At 43.7% G+C, this 16565-nt stretch overlaps 1 protein-coding gene across 2 annotated transcripts; it reads left to right on the top strand.

Annotated features, from left to right (window-relative positions):
• Nucleotides 1–307: 307 nt before the first annotated feature.
• LOC309713890 (neurogenic differentiation factor 6-A-like) lies at nucleotides 308–15639 on the top strand. 2 transcript variants are annotated; one of them, XM_082545821.1, is made up of 2 exons: nucleotides 308–346; nucleotides 14481–15639. In XM_082545821.1, the coding sequence occupies exon 2, from the start codon at nucleotides 14487–14489 to the stop codon at nucleotides 15423–15425; it is 939 nt and encodes a 312-aa protein (XP_082401947.1). In that variant the 5' UTR covers nucleotides 308–346; nucleotides 14481–14486; the 3' UTR covers nucleotides 15426–15639. The 2 variants fall into 2 exon arrangements, with proteins under 2 accessions (XP_082401947.1, XP_082401948.1); XM_082545822.1 differs by lacking the exon at nucleotides 308–346 and adding an exon at nucleotides 12007–12059.
• The last annotated feature ends 926 nt before the right edge of the window (nucleotides 15640–16565 follow it).

Here is a 16565-nt window from a genome sequence, read left to right as displayed (position 1 = left end):
TTTGAGTTTATTATATTTATCATTTCTAGTCTTTGGTTTCTTTGAGTTCTGTCTTATGGTTTATGTCTCTGTGTTCTCTAGTTGCTCTGTCTCCCCTGTCAGCTGTATCCCCTTGTCAAGTTCACGTCTCTGTGTTATGTTTCCTGTTTTACTTTGAAAGTCTGTCTCATGTAAATGCGTCTGGTTTTGCTTCCCCTGTTACGTTAGGCCTGATTTGCCCCAACTGTGTTTCCCTCCTGTTACCCATTCCCTGATGGCGCCCTCTGTGTATTTAAGCCCTGTGTTTCTCTGTGTCCGTGTCGTGATTTACCCTCATTTATGCTGTGTGTTCTGTCTGCCTGCTCATGTAAGTTTATTTGGTGTTTTGGCAGTGATGGGCAGATGAAGCTTCATGAAGCACTGAAGCTTTTCATCCAATTGGTTCACCCCAACGCGAAGCTTCTTGAAGCTTCATTTGCTCTAGTAGGACACCTACTGGACGTAAAAATATTAGTTGGCATGAATTTGAAGAGTGTGGCCTTTTGCACACAGCCTGTAAATGTCAACAACAAAAGGAGTGTGTAAAACATCTATATTGTAGTGATGCAGTATACTGTGTATATTTATACTGGCAGTATGGAAAATGATCATTTGGAAATGCTTAAATGGAAATGATCATTTACTGTGAGGTGAGGTGTGGTTGGGGTGTGGACAGTGGTTGTGCTTTTGTAACGTTGAGGTATGGACAGCTACACACTGAGGCTTTGAGCCTCAGTCCTGCCTGTTCACATTTTATTCTGTAAAAACTAAATTTTTTATGACCTTTTTAGTGGGGAGAACATAGCTAGGATTTAATGATTTAACAAATCTTTTGAATCCTTTGTCCTCCACAATGCTAAATGGCTGGGAGTCCTCAATCACCATGGTAACCAGGTCTTCATCTATTGGAGATTGTTCTCCTGAGGAAAGACAATAAAGACAAAGCACAAATATAAATATCACACACGTAACTTATAACAGTTGTATAATATTGTTATATCATTTAGTAACATTACTGCATCCTATATTATCATTGCATTTGATGGCTCACCTGGTCTTGCTCCACAATCGGTGTTCCCCTTATTCTCATGCAAAGCTCTGTAGTGCCTAAGCATGGATGAGGTGTTGTTGTTATATCCCAGCTCCCTGGCACATAGCAAACACTTCACCTTGTACAAAAGTCAAGACAGCTTAACATAAATTGTATTGCACCATCAGTATTATGAAAATACATCTTCTGTAGAAATACCTTGTTGGGAGGAATAAGATCAAAATGTTCCCACACAGGGGAGGACATCCTCCTCTTCTTAGCTGGCTCCATTCTCTCCTGACTTTCTCTCCTCACTCTCATAAACCTCCAAACTGTCTCCAAACTCTCACTAACAACTCTCCATCAAACACCCACATTTTGATTGAAGTCTGAGGGTTTATATCGCCGTCATAGCTCGCGGCAAAGTTCGAACCGCTTCATGAACCAGTCACGTGGTACAGCCGGGCAGCGAGGCTTCGGACGTCATCATTTTCAGCTCCTCCCATAAATGAAGCAAGCCTCGATATGCGCATCGCGGAAACGCCCCCTCAATTACTCGACATAAGCTTCGAAGCCTCGATACAGAACATCATATCACTACTTTTTGGCTTTTTGTTAGCTTTTATTGCTGGAGGGCAAAACGTGAGTTTTGAAATACAGTTTTGCCTGCCGTGAGTCTGCACTTTGGGTCCTATTCCTGCCTGCACACAGCGACACCTGACAGAAGATCGCGACCAGAACATGGACCCTGCGACTCTTCAGCCTTTGAGTTTAACGCTGAGATGGAGCGGATGATTAAGCTTCTTGACGGCATTGCCCAGTCCAAGGATTTAAGGACCATGGCGGTTGGGCTAAGCGCAGTAGACGCTGTCATTCGGAGCAACCCTCGGCTAACTCAGCTTTCTACAGACACTGTGCTGGGCAACTCCATAGCTGCCTGGAGGGAGCAAGTCCGGGCTGGCGAGCTTGCTCTCTCTATTTCCACCTCCACTTCTTTACCGCTGACCCAGGACAACACACACTCTCCACCTGCCTCAACGCTGCCACGGACTTCTTCTCCTTCCTCACGCCAGCCGGGACCTTGTTCGCCTGTCCTTTCGCCTGCCTTTTCCCTGGCGGCTATGTGGTCGGAGGATGAGGAGGTCGTCTCCATTTCTCCACCGGTTCCCTCTTCCAGAAGGAAACATCGCCACCGCCACTCCTCTCCCCAGTCATCTGTTCTGCAACCTGGTCCTGCTGGAGGGTCCGAGGGGCCCGTCCAGCCTTCTGCCTCCACTGGAGGGTCCGAGGGGCCCGTCCAGCCTTCTGTTCCCGCTGGGGGTTCTGGAGAACCGCACCAGCCTTTGTTCGCCTCCGCTGGAGGGTCCGAGGGGTCCGAGGGGTCCGTCCAGCAACCTGTCTCCGCTGCAGCGCCACCACCTGCGGCTCCCACGCCGTCGCCTGCAGCGCCACCCTCCTCGTCTGGTCCAGCCTCCTTTGGTTTCTTTGAGTTCTGTCTTATGGTTTATGTCTCTGTGTTCTCTAGTTGCTCTGTCTCCCCTGTCAGCTGTATCCCCTTGTCAAGTTCACGTCTGTGTTATGTTTCCTGTTTTACTTTGAAAGTCTGTCTATTTTGTCAGCAGGTTCCACACAAATGAATTAAGTACATCCAACTTATTTGGAAAAAAAAGAAACAGCAGCTTGGTGCCAAAAACAACGTTTTTAAGTTAAATTTGAAGTCTTGCGCATGAGCAGGCCCAAGCCCTGAAACCTTGTTGTTCTTTGCAGTTTTATTGCAACTGTTTTTGCATTACCGCCACATTGTGGATATACGAAGTATATCGATCCTAATTAACTTAAATGTTATGCCATCAAGTAACACATTAGTATTCTGTACACACAATAATAGACACAATTACGTAGACTTAATTAGAAAAACATATTTTAACTTACCAAAAACATATATTTTAAGTAAAATGAAAATAATTAATATACACTGAACAATCCACCTCATTCATTCTTTTGAGTGTACCATCATGTCTCCAGCCTTTTCGCTGGCCTTCTATAAAGACAACAAAAAGGAGATAGAATATAAGACTCTGAAAGGTCTTATACCAGTGGTTCCCAGACTTTTTTTGCTGGCCCCCCCTTTGTTTTACAAGAAAAATGTTCGCGCCCCCCCGCGCGTGCACACGCACTAACACATCCTCCAACCACACACACCCATATTTTGCTCCATTGCGGTTTATTTCACACCTCAAACATTTAGTAAATAATTAAGCAAATACAAGTAATCTGCAATAAATTACAGGTAGTAATAAAATAAACTACTAACTCTTTTACGCTGTGTCCACACCTACACGGGTATTTTTTATTTTTTTATTTTTTTGCCTGTCCCGTTTGGCTCTTTTGCATCAGAATTGTTGTCTAAAGGCAAAGAAAGATGCCCAACGGATTTACTTTACCAAACTGACCATCCCAGCCTTGCCGTAATGGTCCATTTGATTCACCTTTTATTGTTTATTTTATTTTCACTTACTGAATACGGGACAGACTTGACTGGGGGAAAGAAGGGGAGAAAGAAAGAGGGAAAGAGAAACAGCTGAGAAGAGGGACGGGGGAGAAGGGCAAAAGACAAAAACCAACAGAATGGGCAGGAAAAAAAATGCATATATCAATCACCTGGATCACCTGCTGAGAAAGAAAAAAGAAAACAAGCAGAAGAGAACAAGAGTAATAGAATAAACAGCATCACAATGATATATGGGAATATGACAGTAAATACTAAATATTAAACATTATTGTGCAGCACATAAGATCAACAGAACACAGTGTGCTTTGAGGTAGGAGCCAAAAAGGGTGTAGTTTGTGGGTGTGATCACCCGTGTGTACACCTGTGAGCATGGACGCGCTTGGTTTTTTAAAAGGTTCCTTCATGTAATGATCTGCTAGAGGGTGTGGGGGGGGGCCACAGCCCCGTCCTCCAGGGCATGAAGTAGGTATGGAGGAGATCAAAACTCCAGACATCCAGAGGCCCCCAGAACACAAGAGACCAAGGAAGACCAACAGAGGGGCAGCCGCGCCACTGTCCCAGAAAGAGCTGAGGAGAGTCCCAGATGAGGGCTCACTCAGCAGCCGCGGAGCAGAAGCCAGGGGGAGTTGCAGTGACGCGCCCGTGAGCTCCGCCGGCAGCCAGCTGCACCTGAGTGACCGAGCCCCAGGCCGAGAGGCCGGGGGCACCCCACCTCCGAAGTGGCCCGAGCGAGCCCCAGGCTCCAGGCCCCGATAAGCGGCCGCCAAGGAGTGAGCCGGTGTGTACCTGGACGCCCATCCCCGGACACAAAGAACCACCAACGCACCGACACCTGAGGGAGTCCGCCACCGGCAGGGGAAGTGGTGGTAGGGGGAGATAGGCCTCCATACCTCGGAGGGCCTGAGATGTCCCCAGAGAGGTGGCGTCTGATACCCAACCTGACATATAGACACAGACATACAGGCACACACAGACACAAACATCCATTCCCACCCTCATGCTCTCATATGCACTCACTCCACACTCAACCAACGTGGAGACAGACATAAAGAGACGCTGTACACACGATCACACTCCCCAAGCGTACTCTACAAACTGGGTCTAGGTACCCTTGCCCCTGAAGGGGGGAACTGCACCCAGACCCAGGTGGTGTTACCCTTTTCCCTGCGGTGGGGGGAGGCAGACCGCCCCGACTCCGCAGCAGCAGGGAGGCCCCACACTCCAGACCGCAGTCGGACGGCCAACTCCTCCTCCTAGCCCCCCCGCTCCAGCAGGTCGCAGAGGATGGGGGTGAGAGAAGACTCCAAACCTCCCTCCACCCGCTCATTGTAGTGTTGATGCATGTGTGTTCTAAGGTGCATTTAAAACCCAGGAGGGCATGGAGCTACCTGCCAGAGAGCAGCAGGTAAGCGCATGGTCCCTCCTGATAGCCCTCAATGTCTACGTGTATTTAAAATTGAGAGGTGGGCAACGACGCTAGGGGTGGGGTGTACACCCTGATGGTACTTTGGATTCCGTGTATCGTGCCCACCCCCAAGATCCTATATGTATGTGTAATGAGGGTGTGAGTAATGTGAATGTCTAAGTTGTGGGATAAAATTGAGGCAGAGGCAGCCAGAAGGGGATGGGGGGGGGGGGGGGGGGGGGGGGGCCTCCTCTGCACCCTGGTGACATACCCCTACTCCAAGGTCCTGCATGTGTTGTGGTGGAGCGGGAAGAGGGAGGCAGGTGGAGATGGGGAGGGAAGGAAGGGAGGGGCAAGTGACCCCTCCCTGGGGCCAGCTCCCCCGCTGACCCCAGTAGGCACCCCCATACTCCGCGACCCGCCAGGGAAAGGGGGCCCAGGCCCATCCAGACCGGGGCCCAGCGCAGCAGCGCCTCCCGGCCCCACAGAGCCCGGGACAGTCCACCCAACCCCACCACAGAGAAAACTGCACCCACCCCACCATCCACTCATCTTCCAGACTACATAAGACAATAAACGCCCAGGCTGAGATCTTCCTCCACCTCTCCTGTATTTCCCCTTCCTGCAGAGAGAGTTCCTGAAGAGAGGAAAGCTCCTGCGAGATGTGACAATCTACCCCACCAGTTGAAGAGCCCCCCAGGTGGCTCGATGCACCGGCGGCACCCTGCTCCAGGGCTGGGCCCCCATGCACCCACCCGCCCACAACCCCGGCAACACACTAACCAGGACCCAAGCCCCCGAGGCCCGGCCCGGGCCCCAGCCCAGAGACGGAGCGCCCCCAGAACCTCACGCCCATCCCGGACCCACCCAGGGGCAGCCAGGCTACCAGGTCAGTAACCCACGTCCGTCAGCACAGACCCTCCCCTAGCCCCGCTGCACGCAGCCACGAGGAAACAGTCACCTGAGAGCCAACAGAGCCCCCCAAGGAAGATGCCTCCGGGGAACCCCCCGACGCCCTAAGCCTGTCCCTACCCCCACACCAATCACAACAGTGAAGGTGGGACCAAACTATGACCCCCACCCCCACTAGGTGATGGAGCTGATCAAAGGAGCCCAGAGCAATTGATCTGATGTGGTGGCAGAGGCTGTATCAAGACTAATGTAATCTAATAGATAATTTCTATATTGGTTAGAATTAAGATTGTTTTTATTTTTCCAGTTCATGAGGACTGTTTTCTTGGCTATGCATAGGGCAGTGAAAACCATATGGGCTATATTCTTTTCTGAAGTGACATTATCTAAGCTGCCCAACAAACACACTAAGGGGGAAGTTGGAATGTTACATTTCAGACACTTTGATAAGTCCTCACATATCTCGCGCCAAAACTTCTGAACTGGTGGACAGAACCAAAGAGCGTGGATATAATGGTCCGGTGAATTGGTTTGGCAGTGTGAGCAGTTGTTGGTAGACGTAAAGCCCATCTTGAACATCCGATGATCTGTATAGTGTACTCTATGTAATATTTTGTATTGAATTAATTGAAGACTGGGATTTCTAATTAGATGAAAGGTTTTTAAGCAAATCTGAGACCAGAAGTTTAGGTCTAAGTTAACTGATAAATCCGCTTCCCATTTTGCAATAGGAAGTGATATTGATTCATCTGTTTTAGAAAGCATTCTGTATATTTTGGATAGTAATTTGGGGGTTTTAAGAGTAAGAAATTGAACCACACTTGGTGGTGTTTGTAGTTCAACTTGACCCGGTTTAAATTTCTTTTTTACTATGGATTTAATTTGTTGATATTCTAAAAATCTTTTCTTGTTGATCCCATATTGTGTAACTAGTCCATCAAATGGAATAAATTCTGTTCCTTCTAGTATATGTTCTAAATATTTGATTCCTTTACCACTCCAATCTGGAAAGTTTATCATATTATTGTTTTGTAATATGTCAGGGTTGTTCCAGATAGGTGTACGTTTGCATGGGATTAATGAAGACGCCGTCAATTTTAGAAACTCCACCATGCTGTCAGAGAAGAGCTGATGTTGATGCTTTTAAAGCATTCATGTCGTTGGATGTTTGAGCTGATAAATGGTAGGTCTGAGATCTCTAGATTATTGCAAAGTGCTTGTTCTACATCTAGCCAAGGTTCATCTAAGAGGGTGTGTTTTAGCCATCCTGAGATAAACTGAAGCCTGTTGGCTAAGAAGTAGTGCTGAAAGTTAGGCAGTTCTAGTCCTCCTTTATCCTTGGTCTTTTGTAGTGTTTTTAAGCTTATACGTGGGGGTTTATTTTTCCAAAGGAATTTGGACATACATGAATCTAGAGATCTGAACCAATCTTGTGGCGGTTTAGTTGGGATCATTGAGAATAAATAATTTATTTTTGGTAAGACCATCATTTTTATAGCGGCAACCCTTCCCATGAGTGATATGGGTAGACATTTCCATCTAGCCAGATCATCTTCTACCTTCTTTAAAAGTGGGATATGGTTTAATTTAGTTAGATCTGCAAGCTTGGGAGAAACATTAATACCTAAATATTTTATATTTCCCGATTGCAGTGGTGTAGAAGAGGAATTATGGAGGGAACAATTAATCGGTAGGACTGTAGATTTTGACCAGTTAATTGAGTAATCTGATATTCTTGCAAAAGACTTTATCAATTCAATCACCCCAGAGATATTGGTTTGTGAATTTTGGAGAAAGAGTAACACATCATCCGCATAAAGGCTGATTTTATGTTCCACGTTCTTGCATTTTATGCCCTTAATTACTGAATTCTGTCTGATTGCTGCTGCTAGTGGTTCAATAAAAACTGCAAACAGTGAAGGGGAGAGTGGGCATCCCTGCCTGGTGCCCCTCAAGAGACAGAAGCTGGAGGATGTCTGGTCATTTGTTCTAACACAAGCTGTTGGGGAATTATATAATATTTTTAACCAGTTTATGAAAGAGGATCCAAAACCAAATTTGTGTAAAGTTGCAAATAGAAATTTCCAGTTAACTCTGTCAAATGCTTTTTCTGCGTCTAAAGAGAATATTGTAGTTTCTAGGTTTTTACTGTATGAGTAGTCTATCAAATTAAGTAATCTACGTGTATTTGTTGATGAGTGCCTGCCTTTTATGAAACCAGTTTGGTCAGGATGAATTAAGAGGGGGGTTATTTTCTCCAGTCTCTTTGAGAGAGCTTTGCAGATTATTTTAAGGTCTAAATTTATAAGGGATATTGGACGATAGCTTGAGGGATATACAGGGTCTTTGCCTGGTTTTAGCAGGAGATTAATGTTTGCAGAATTCATATTTGATGGAAGTCTGCCCTTTTCTTTAATTTCCAACAACGTTCTGTAGAAAACTGGTGCTAGAATTGACCAGAATTCTTTGTAGAATTCTACAGGAAAGCCATCTGGACCTGGAGCCTTATTATTGGGCATACTTATCAGGGCTTCCTGGAGTTCACCTGGTGTCAGTGGTGAATCCAGTGCCATTGCTTGAGTGTCCAATAATTTTGGAAGAGTTATGTTGTCCAAAAACTGATCAATTTCTTTTTTAGATGGTTTATTTGTGGTGAATACAACGTTTTATAGAAATCCCTGAAAATGTTGTTTATTTGTATCGGATCATATATTGTGTTCCCAGATGAATCTTGAACAGCACATATAGTTGTTTTTTCTTTATTTATTTTTAGCTGGTTTGCTAGAAATTGACCGGATTTATTACCATGTTCATAATTTTGTAGGCGTAGTCTTTGTACTAAGAATTTTGTTTTTTTATCAATTATCTCATTTAATTCTAGTTTTGTTTTGCGTATTTTGTTCAATGTTTCCTGATCTTGGTGGGACGCGTAGGCTTCTTCTAGTGATTTGATGTTTTTTTCTAATTCCTGAATATTTTTGTTTTCTTTTTTCTTTTTATGTGATGAGAAAGAAATTATTTTACCTCTCATCACAGCTTTCCCTGCTTCCCATAGAACAGAAGCTGATGTTTCGGCAGTGTCATTATAGTCCAAATATGAAGTCCACTCTTTTTTAAAATATTTAATAAAGTCTTCATCTTTAAGTAGTGATATATTAAATCTCCAGTTTTTTCTTGGCGTGGTATTATTCTTGTGCATTAGTGTTAAAGATACAGGACCATGATCGCTGACAGCTATAGGGTGAATCTCAGTGTCTGAAATGTCGTTCAGCAGTGAGCTGCTGACCAAAAAATAATCCAGACGAGAGTAGGAGTGATGGACATGTGAGAAAAAAGTATATTCCTTACTGGTGGGGTGAAGGGAGCGCCATGCATCGCAAAGACCAAAGTCGCTCATATGCTGTTTGATTATATACACGGGTATTTTTGAACACGCAGCTGTTTCGTCCACGTAAACGGCGTTTCGAATCACCGCGTTTACGTGTGGACGAGGAATACAGAGTTCTTCACGCAACGTCAAAGGTATGCGCCTTTTTTCACGTCACGCTGTGGCCACATTATTGTTTACATGAGATGAATTGCAGGATGGCAGATAGAGACAAAATACTGTTAATCTGACTGTCTGCAGGTTTTACACGCAGTTACTGTCCCTCCATTTACAAAGGCAGAGGCGTCACGGTGTGATTATTTTACTGTAGTTGTTTTTTTTCTGTGTAATAATATTCAACATTGCTATCAATACATTTTTCAAAAAATGCCTCTCTGTGCAAAATGGGTTCAAAAACATAAACAATTGTAGGATCCTGTTTGTCTGTGCACCTAAATCCCAGTAGAAGTCAGTCTGGAGGAACATGGTCATGGTTCTGGGCCATTTGAGCCAGCATTTTGAGGTTCTTATATTCCTTGTGTAGCTTCTTGTCTGTGAGATTCCCGTTGGGTCTGTCCTCTGTGTCGCCAGTATGTGTCTGTCATGTCGTCTGTGTTTACATCCCTCCCTCCATGTCTCGTCTCCCTTGACTATTTCCATGTTTCCCTCTTTGTGTCTCCTTCCTCTGTCTCCCCAGTCAATCATGTTCTCATGTGCGTTCCTCTCTAGCGACCTTAGTGTTTCCTGTTTTATTTTAATAATAATAATAATAATGGATTGCATTTATATAGAGCTTTTCGAGACCCTCAAAGCGCTTTACAATGCCACTAAACCTTTGAATTGCATGACTTTCACCGTTGAAATACCTCCAGGTGCACACACACGCACACACACACACACACACAGACACACACAGACACACAGACACACACAGACACACAGACACAGACACAGACACACACACACAGACACACACAGACACAGACACACACAGACACACAGACAGACACAGACACACAGACACACACAGACACACAGACACACACAGACACACAGACACAGACACAGACACACACACACACACACAGACCAGCACCATGCACATCACTGGCACGCTGTTCCCTGAATTATTACCCTTTTAATGATTAAAAATGAGTAGCCAGTGTATTGATTATTTTGTGTTCTGTCATGGAGTAAGAAATGAGAGAAATGCAAAGGCAGTCCTCAAAAACAAGCAGGTTAAATTAAAAACTCGATTTTAATTAGTTTGGATTCCTCAGAGAAATGTACAACACCACAATTCTTCAGTCGCTGCTGGATTTAATCTCTTCATGGAATTTCATCGTCATCAAATCCAGTGTTCAAACTGCACGACATTACTCTCATTACTAAGCTGTCACAAAAGAAACACCCATGATGGATAAAACTAAAGAGCTCTCTCAAGCGCTTCACAAGCTTCTTGCAGCAAAACAGCCTGATTGCTCTGGTTACAGAAGAACCAGGTCCCAGTGAGCACTGTTGGGACCACAAAGACCTGAGCCAGTACAACTGTTTCCAAGTAACAACAATATTGTTTTTCATCTCATTTACTTGGTCAAAGGCTTTCTCTGCATCAACACACAGTATAAACTCTGGCTGCACAGAGGGAGCTGAGGACAACAGCCACAGCACCGCATCTTCCTGTGATAAAAGCAGATATGTTTTTTTAGTTTGACATGTTGTATTACCACAATTGATCTAAAATCAGACAAAAAACATAAAATCAGAGTAGAAACAAGTTTTTACTGTAAGAATCACAAACATGTTTAATGAATCACAACTTGAAATAGAAACTGTACATTTTAAAAAACTATGCACAAGTTTTAAAACAACACAGTTACATGCAGCTATTATTAAATTTATTTTTATTTTTTAAAACCTTTTCAAACTTTTTACAGAACAGTCAGGTGTTCTCCACCGAATACGTTTTTGCTTTTGCTTGCAACAGGCCTGGAGTGCCTGGGCGTGCTGTTTTTAGAAGACTTATTTGTATAGTATTCAGGAAAATGATAACAGTACCCTGTGTCGCATATTGACTCTGGGTACTGTTGAAACAACCTCTGTGCATGGAGAGTTTAGGTAGCTGCTCTGCACTGTGCTGCATCGTTGTGGGGTCTACTTTACCATGTTTCACGTTGAATGTGGGAGAAGAAACTAATGTGGTTAGGAGGGACTTCTCATTAAGAGCTAGTTACTGTCATTATAAATGGCCTGGATGACAGGCCACTCCAAATAGTTCCAGATTATCCAAAGTTAAGAAGAGACAAATGTCATCTACTTTGTGCAGAGAGTATCAGTTCATACATATTTAACATCCAGTTCTTTCTTCCCTAATGGGCTTCCAGATAGATGAGCATTGCATTCATCAAACACACGTTGGAGGCCTGTCATGGTGCAGGGCCAGTCTAAATGCTGCCTCTAACCAAAAAGGCATAATGAGTATTTGAATCTGTTACACTGACTGTAGTATGGAATAGGAATAGGTCATGGATGACAATTCAGTTGGTAAAATACTCTCTGTCCAATTTGAGGATGCACTAAGATAAAGAATTTGCACTTTTATTTATAATGAGCAGTGTTGGGACTAACGCGTTATTAAGTAACGCGTTACAGTAACTACGTTATTATTGTGGTAACGAGCACGGTAACTAGTTATTATGGCAAAATCAGGAACGCGTTACTCGTTACTGGGATTTAGATAGGCTCGAAGGAAAAGGGACACAGAAGGAAAAGAGACCCGAGGCGGCCGCCGGTCCAAGTGTGAACTGAACTTCAGGTAAGAAGTTATAACCTGCAGTCTCTCTGGGTCAGATATGAACCAAGTTTAGGCGGAGTTTATTTTCGTTATTCTGACTTTTTCCGTACTGCGTGCTAGCTAGCATGACGGAGTTTCTATACAGCTGGGTGGTGCTATGAAGTTAATGATGTTGAACTTTATTTTGTTCATAAGTTATTAGAGTTGCCAACCGTCCCGTCTGGTATTCAGAGAAAATATTACGCGTTTCTTATTGAGGTGAAAAGGAACAGTTTGTCCCGTAATTCAGCTACAATGAAAAAGACACAAAGCTGGAGTTATTCTATGTCTTTGCTGCACAGCTGTCTCTTCTTCTTTCATTCTCTCCCCTCCCTCTCCCGTTTCTACTTCAATCATGAAACTGATCAATGATCAGCTGATCGGCTCTCTTGTTTGTTTATTGCTCACTTTGCGCCGAAAGAGGAAACCAGCGGATAAACAACAGCAGCACGTTTAAGCTTGATCAGCTGTTGTTAGAATTTATTTAATATTAATTTCTAGTATCAGCTGATGTTTGCTGGAGCCACAGCTGTAAAGCTGCTGGTCATGATATGGTTTGGTTATCTGGTGAGAGGGAAACATGAAGATGAAACCAGGAGATGTCCTTACTGGATCATCAGAGCTGTGATGGAGAAACAGATTTACCTTTTAGGTGACATGGATGAGTTGAAGTTATGAACTGTTTCTGAGAGACAAATAACACCAGGATCCTTTTCTAAGTAGCTGACAGCTGGTAACTGTGCAGGGGCGGGTCTAGCAAAGTGTTGCCAGGGGGGCATGTAGGGCATTAACAGGGAGAGGGGGGCACAAAGAAATACTTTTCTTTCTTATTCTCATTTAAAATGTCTCGCTTTTAAAAAAAATAATTATCTGAGTCTTACAACAAACGATTGATAGATTGATGCATGTATACCATCAGAACAGTGAACATCACTGTCACAACAGTGTTTGTTTTCATTCAAAGGCTTTATGATTTTTCCTATAATGGTGGGCCGGTCTCTAGTCAAAATGCCCGGGCCAATTTTCTGTCCCAGTCCAGCCCTGTATGCAGCTCATCTGCAGTCTGGTGTTGCCTACATCTTCCTATTCAGAAGGCAGAATTTCCGAGTTCTGAGTACAATCGAAAGCACCACGACTGCAGTTTTTGTGTTGGATGTAAAAGGTGCACATGACGCTGTGACGTAGGCTAGAATCATGGCAGCAGTCAATGACGGTCCAGGCGTGGGATTTCTCTCGTGGAAATGTGCACATTATCTTTTCCTTTCTATTGGTAGGTGGCACAGTGCACTGTGGCAAGTAAGCAAGCTAGAAGACTGCAAAGTTATGGAAGCAACACATTAACAAGAGAATTCTGAGTAAAACCAAAGTTACTTTCCCTAGTAACTAGTTACTTTAAAAGTAACGAGTAACTTGAAGTAACTGAGTTACTTTTGAGAGAAGTAACTAGTAATGTAACTACGTTACTATTTTAAAGTAACTTACCCAACACTGATAATGAGTACATAAATAAATACCCTGTTACTAAATTCTGCTCACCACAGTCTTTTTACCAATACAAGTAAAGATATTGGCAAATCAGGCATCACTATGGCTCTCGTCTGTGCCGAGAGTTGCACCTGATGCATGGACTCTCTGTGGTCCATAAACTATGTGCAGATCAAGTTGAAAATTCACAGCAGGCCAAAACGACCCTTAGGCTACTGGTCCTCTGATGGCCAGTCCACCACTGGTTATATGCATGTGACAGCACATTGCAAGGTGTAAGCTAGACAGCTGACAGGAACAAGTGCCCAACTAGCTTCAGCTCACTGTGTGACTATAGCAGCTCAATGTGAAGTCTAAAAACTCAGATCAGCATCCACCATGTTAGGAGCAGAGGGAAAGAGGCACAGGCAGAGTGATGCAGAGAGAAAAGAGGGATACGAAGCTAGTTTGCATGTGTGTGTGAGGGAGAGAGAGGACATCAGCAGATGGCATCAGTGTCTGTGAGGCTGCAACAAGAAGAAGACGCTAGCAGGAGAAAGAGGGAGGAGAACGTGTTTGTCGAGATACTTGGAGGCTTCAGGACGATACCTTTTAAAATTGAACAACAGAGCCGGGTGAGCCAAGTTATTTAGTGCGTCATTGAAAAATAATAACAGCCTACTAATTAAAAGAGGTAAGCCGGGTAATTAATTTCAGCTGTATCTATCACAACTGGTATTTTTCACATGATAAGGACTTTTGTTATATCCCAGTTGTTCGTAATTGTTGTGATATTTTGCACAATGAGATTATGATGTTTCATATGTGTACAGTCAAATTTTCTGCTAAAAACCCAGTTTTTTCCTAATTTGGGGATTTGTATCCTCTAAGGTTTGAAGCCTTGTATCTAATTTTTCTTTCCCCACCATTAACGTGCAGGACAGCATGCTGACTTTGCCATTTGATGAACAGTCCTCCAATCAAACCATCAGTTCAGTAAGGATGAGTTGGACCTCTAACAAATTAGTCAAATTGATTAAGCCAGAGATTGACAGAGCCCCAGAGGAAAGCCTTGATACCAGGAGGGAGGATGAACTGAGGGATGTTGAAGTGAAGGAGGAGGAAAGTGAAGCAGGAGATCCAGCTTGGCTCAGAAGAAGGGCTTCTCAAAAGAAGAAACTGAGCTACTCTTGCCTGGACCGGGTTCGACTACGACGGATTGAAGCAAATGCGCGGGAAAGACAACGTATGCATGGACTTAACAATGCATTGGACAGCCTGAGAAAGGTGGTTCCCTGTTATTCCAAGACACAAAAGCTGTCCAAAATAGAAACCCTCCGCTTGGCCAAGAACTACATCTGGCTTCTCAGTGAGATCCTGAGCACTGGCAAAAGGCTGGACTTGCTCACATTCGTTCAGACTCTGTGCAAAGGTCTCTCTCAGCCAACCACTAACCTTGTCGCTGGCTGTCTCCAGCTCAACACCTGCAGCCTCATCTCACAACCCGACGAGGAGTCATTGTCTCTGTACGCAGCCTATGATCACCATCCTGGTCCCGAGGCTGGGGGCTCCACCACAGCGGGTAGCGGTAGGTCTCTGCGGCCCTTTGGCTCTTTCTGCAGCCCCTTTGAGTCTGTAAACGACAGTTCCTCTCCAGACAGTTCTGGTTCTCTGGATATGGGGACTCTCAGCCCACCCTTCAACTTCAGTGGGCTTTTCACCCTCAAACACGAGGAACCGGTCGACTACCGAAGTTGTCACAATGGTCTCCGCTATTGTCCCATCAATCAGGCCTCCAGCTCAGACCTTGGTCCCTATGACATCCAACTCCGGGGACAGTTTTACCAGGTGCAGGGGGAATTAAACAAGCCTTTCCATAATTAATAAACAGCATATAAATGGATGAGTTCTTAAGAAGTTCAGTAGTGCCAACAATAACAGGGAAAAAGCTAGGGTTTGTGAGTGCATGATGAGAAAGTAGTAAGTCATCTTCACTGAACTGTCTGCGGACGACAACCTGTAATGTGACAGACACAGACGGACACACACACAAGGAAAACATGCAGAGTTCCATAATAATAATAATAATAATAATAATAATAATAATGATAATAATAATAATGATAATAACAATAATAATAATAATAATAATAATAATAATAATAATAATCTGTTAGCTACATAATGACTTTTTCTTCTTGTGGGCCAAATCGCTGAGGGTTTTACCCAAAACACATGAATACTTTTAAAATATCAGGGCATTTATCCAGAACTTTGCTCCCTGAAACTACATTTAAATTGAATGCACGGCCGTTTCCATGGTGTTTTTGCTGCAGCTGGCATGCTGGATGAACAGAACAAATGTGGTGTGATATTGTGATCCTCTCTGTTTTGCTTTACGTAGTAAATTATTATAAGGATGTCAAATGCATTTTGTGTGTTTCTGTAACTCCACTTTGTTTGTTTTAGCAGCTGCTGGGTGAATGTTTGATGGTGAGCTGTTGTTCTGCATTACATCTTTACCACATTTGTCACAGCTTTGTTTTCACTGACAAATACATGATGAAAATAATATTCTGCTGATAACAACAAGTCTCTGTTTCATTAATAATGTTTGGATTCATTGTGTTACACAATGATGAAAGTGTCAGTGTTTCAGCAGCTTTCCAGAGCTGACTTCAGGCAGGTATATACTGTGTACATGGACGTGTATGCTATGTTGAACTATGTGTACTATTTACTATCATTTAAAGTCTTATTATGTTCCTTGTGATTGATGTTGTGATTTGGCACTGTGTTAAATGTAATTAATTTGGCCCAAATAAATGTAACAACAATAGTTACTGTTTACTTCAGCTTAGCATTAACAATTATATTTGAAGTATTGATTCTTGAACTCTGCAGATATTTGGCAGATTCGGCTCCAGTGGTCAAAGAGAAGATTTACATGCACAGGCAGCACTTTGAGTGAAATGTAATTGTTAACTGGTGCTATGTTAATAAAACTCACACATCATAATGAAT

This window comes from Aulonocara stuartgranti, assembly GCF_965226115.1.
Source record: "Aulonocara stuartgranti genome assembly, chromosome: 9".
Lineage (NCBI taxonomy): Eukaryota > Metazoa > Chordata > Actinopteri > Cichliformes > Cichlidae > Aulonocara > Aulonocara stuartgranti.
This window is presented reverse-complemented; position numbering and strand designations above follow the sequence as displayed.

Bases quoted from the DNA above. Each gene is read 5' to 3' on its own strand.
- LOC309713890 (XM_082545821.1), top strand. From the start codon at position 14,487: ATGCTGACTTTGCCATTTGATGAACAGTCCTCCAATCAAACCATCAGT.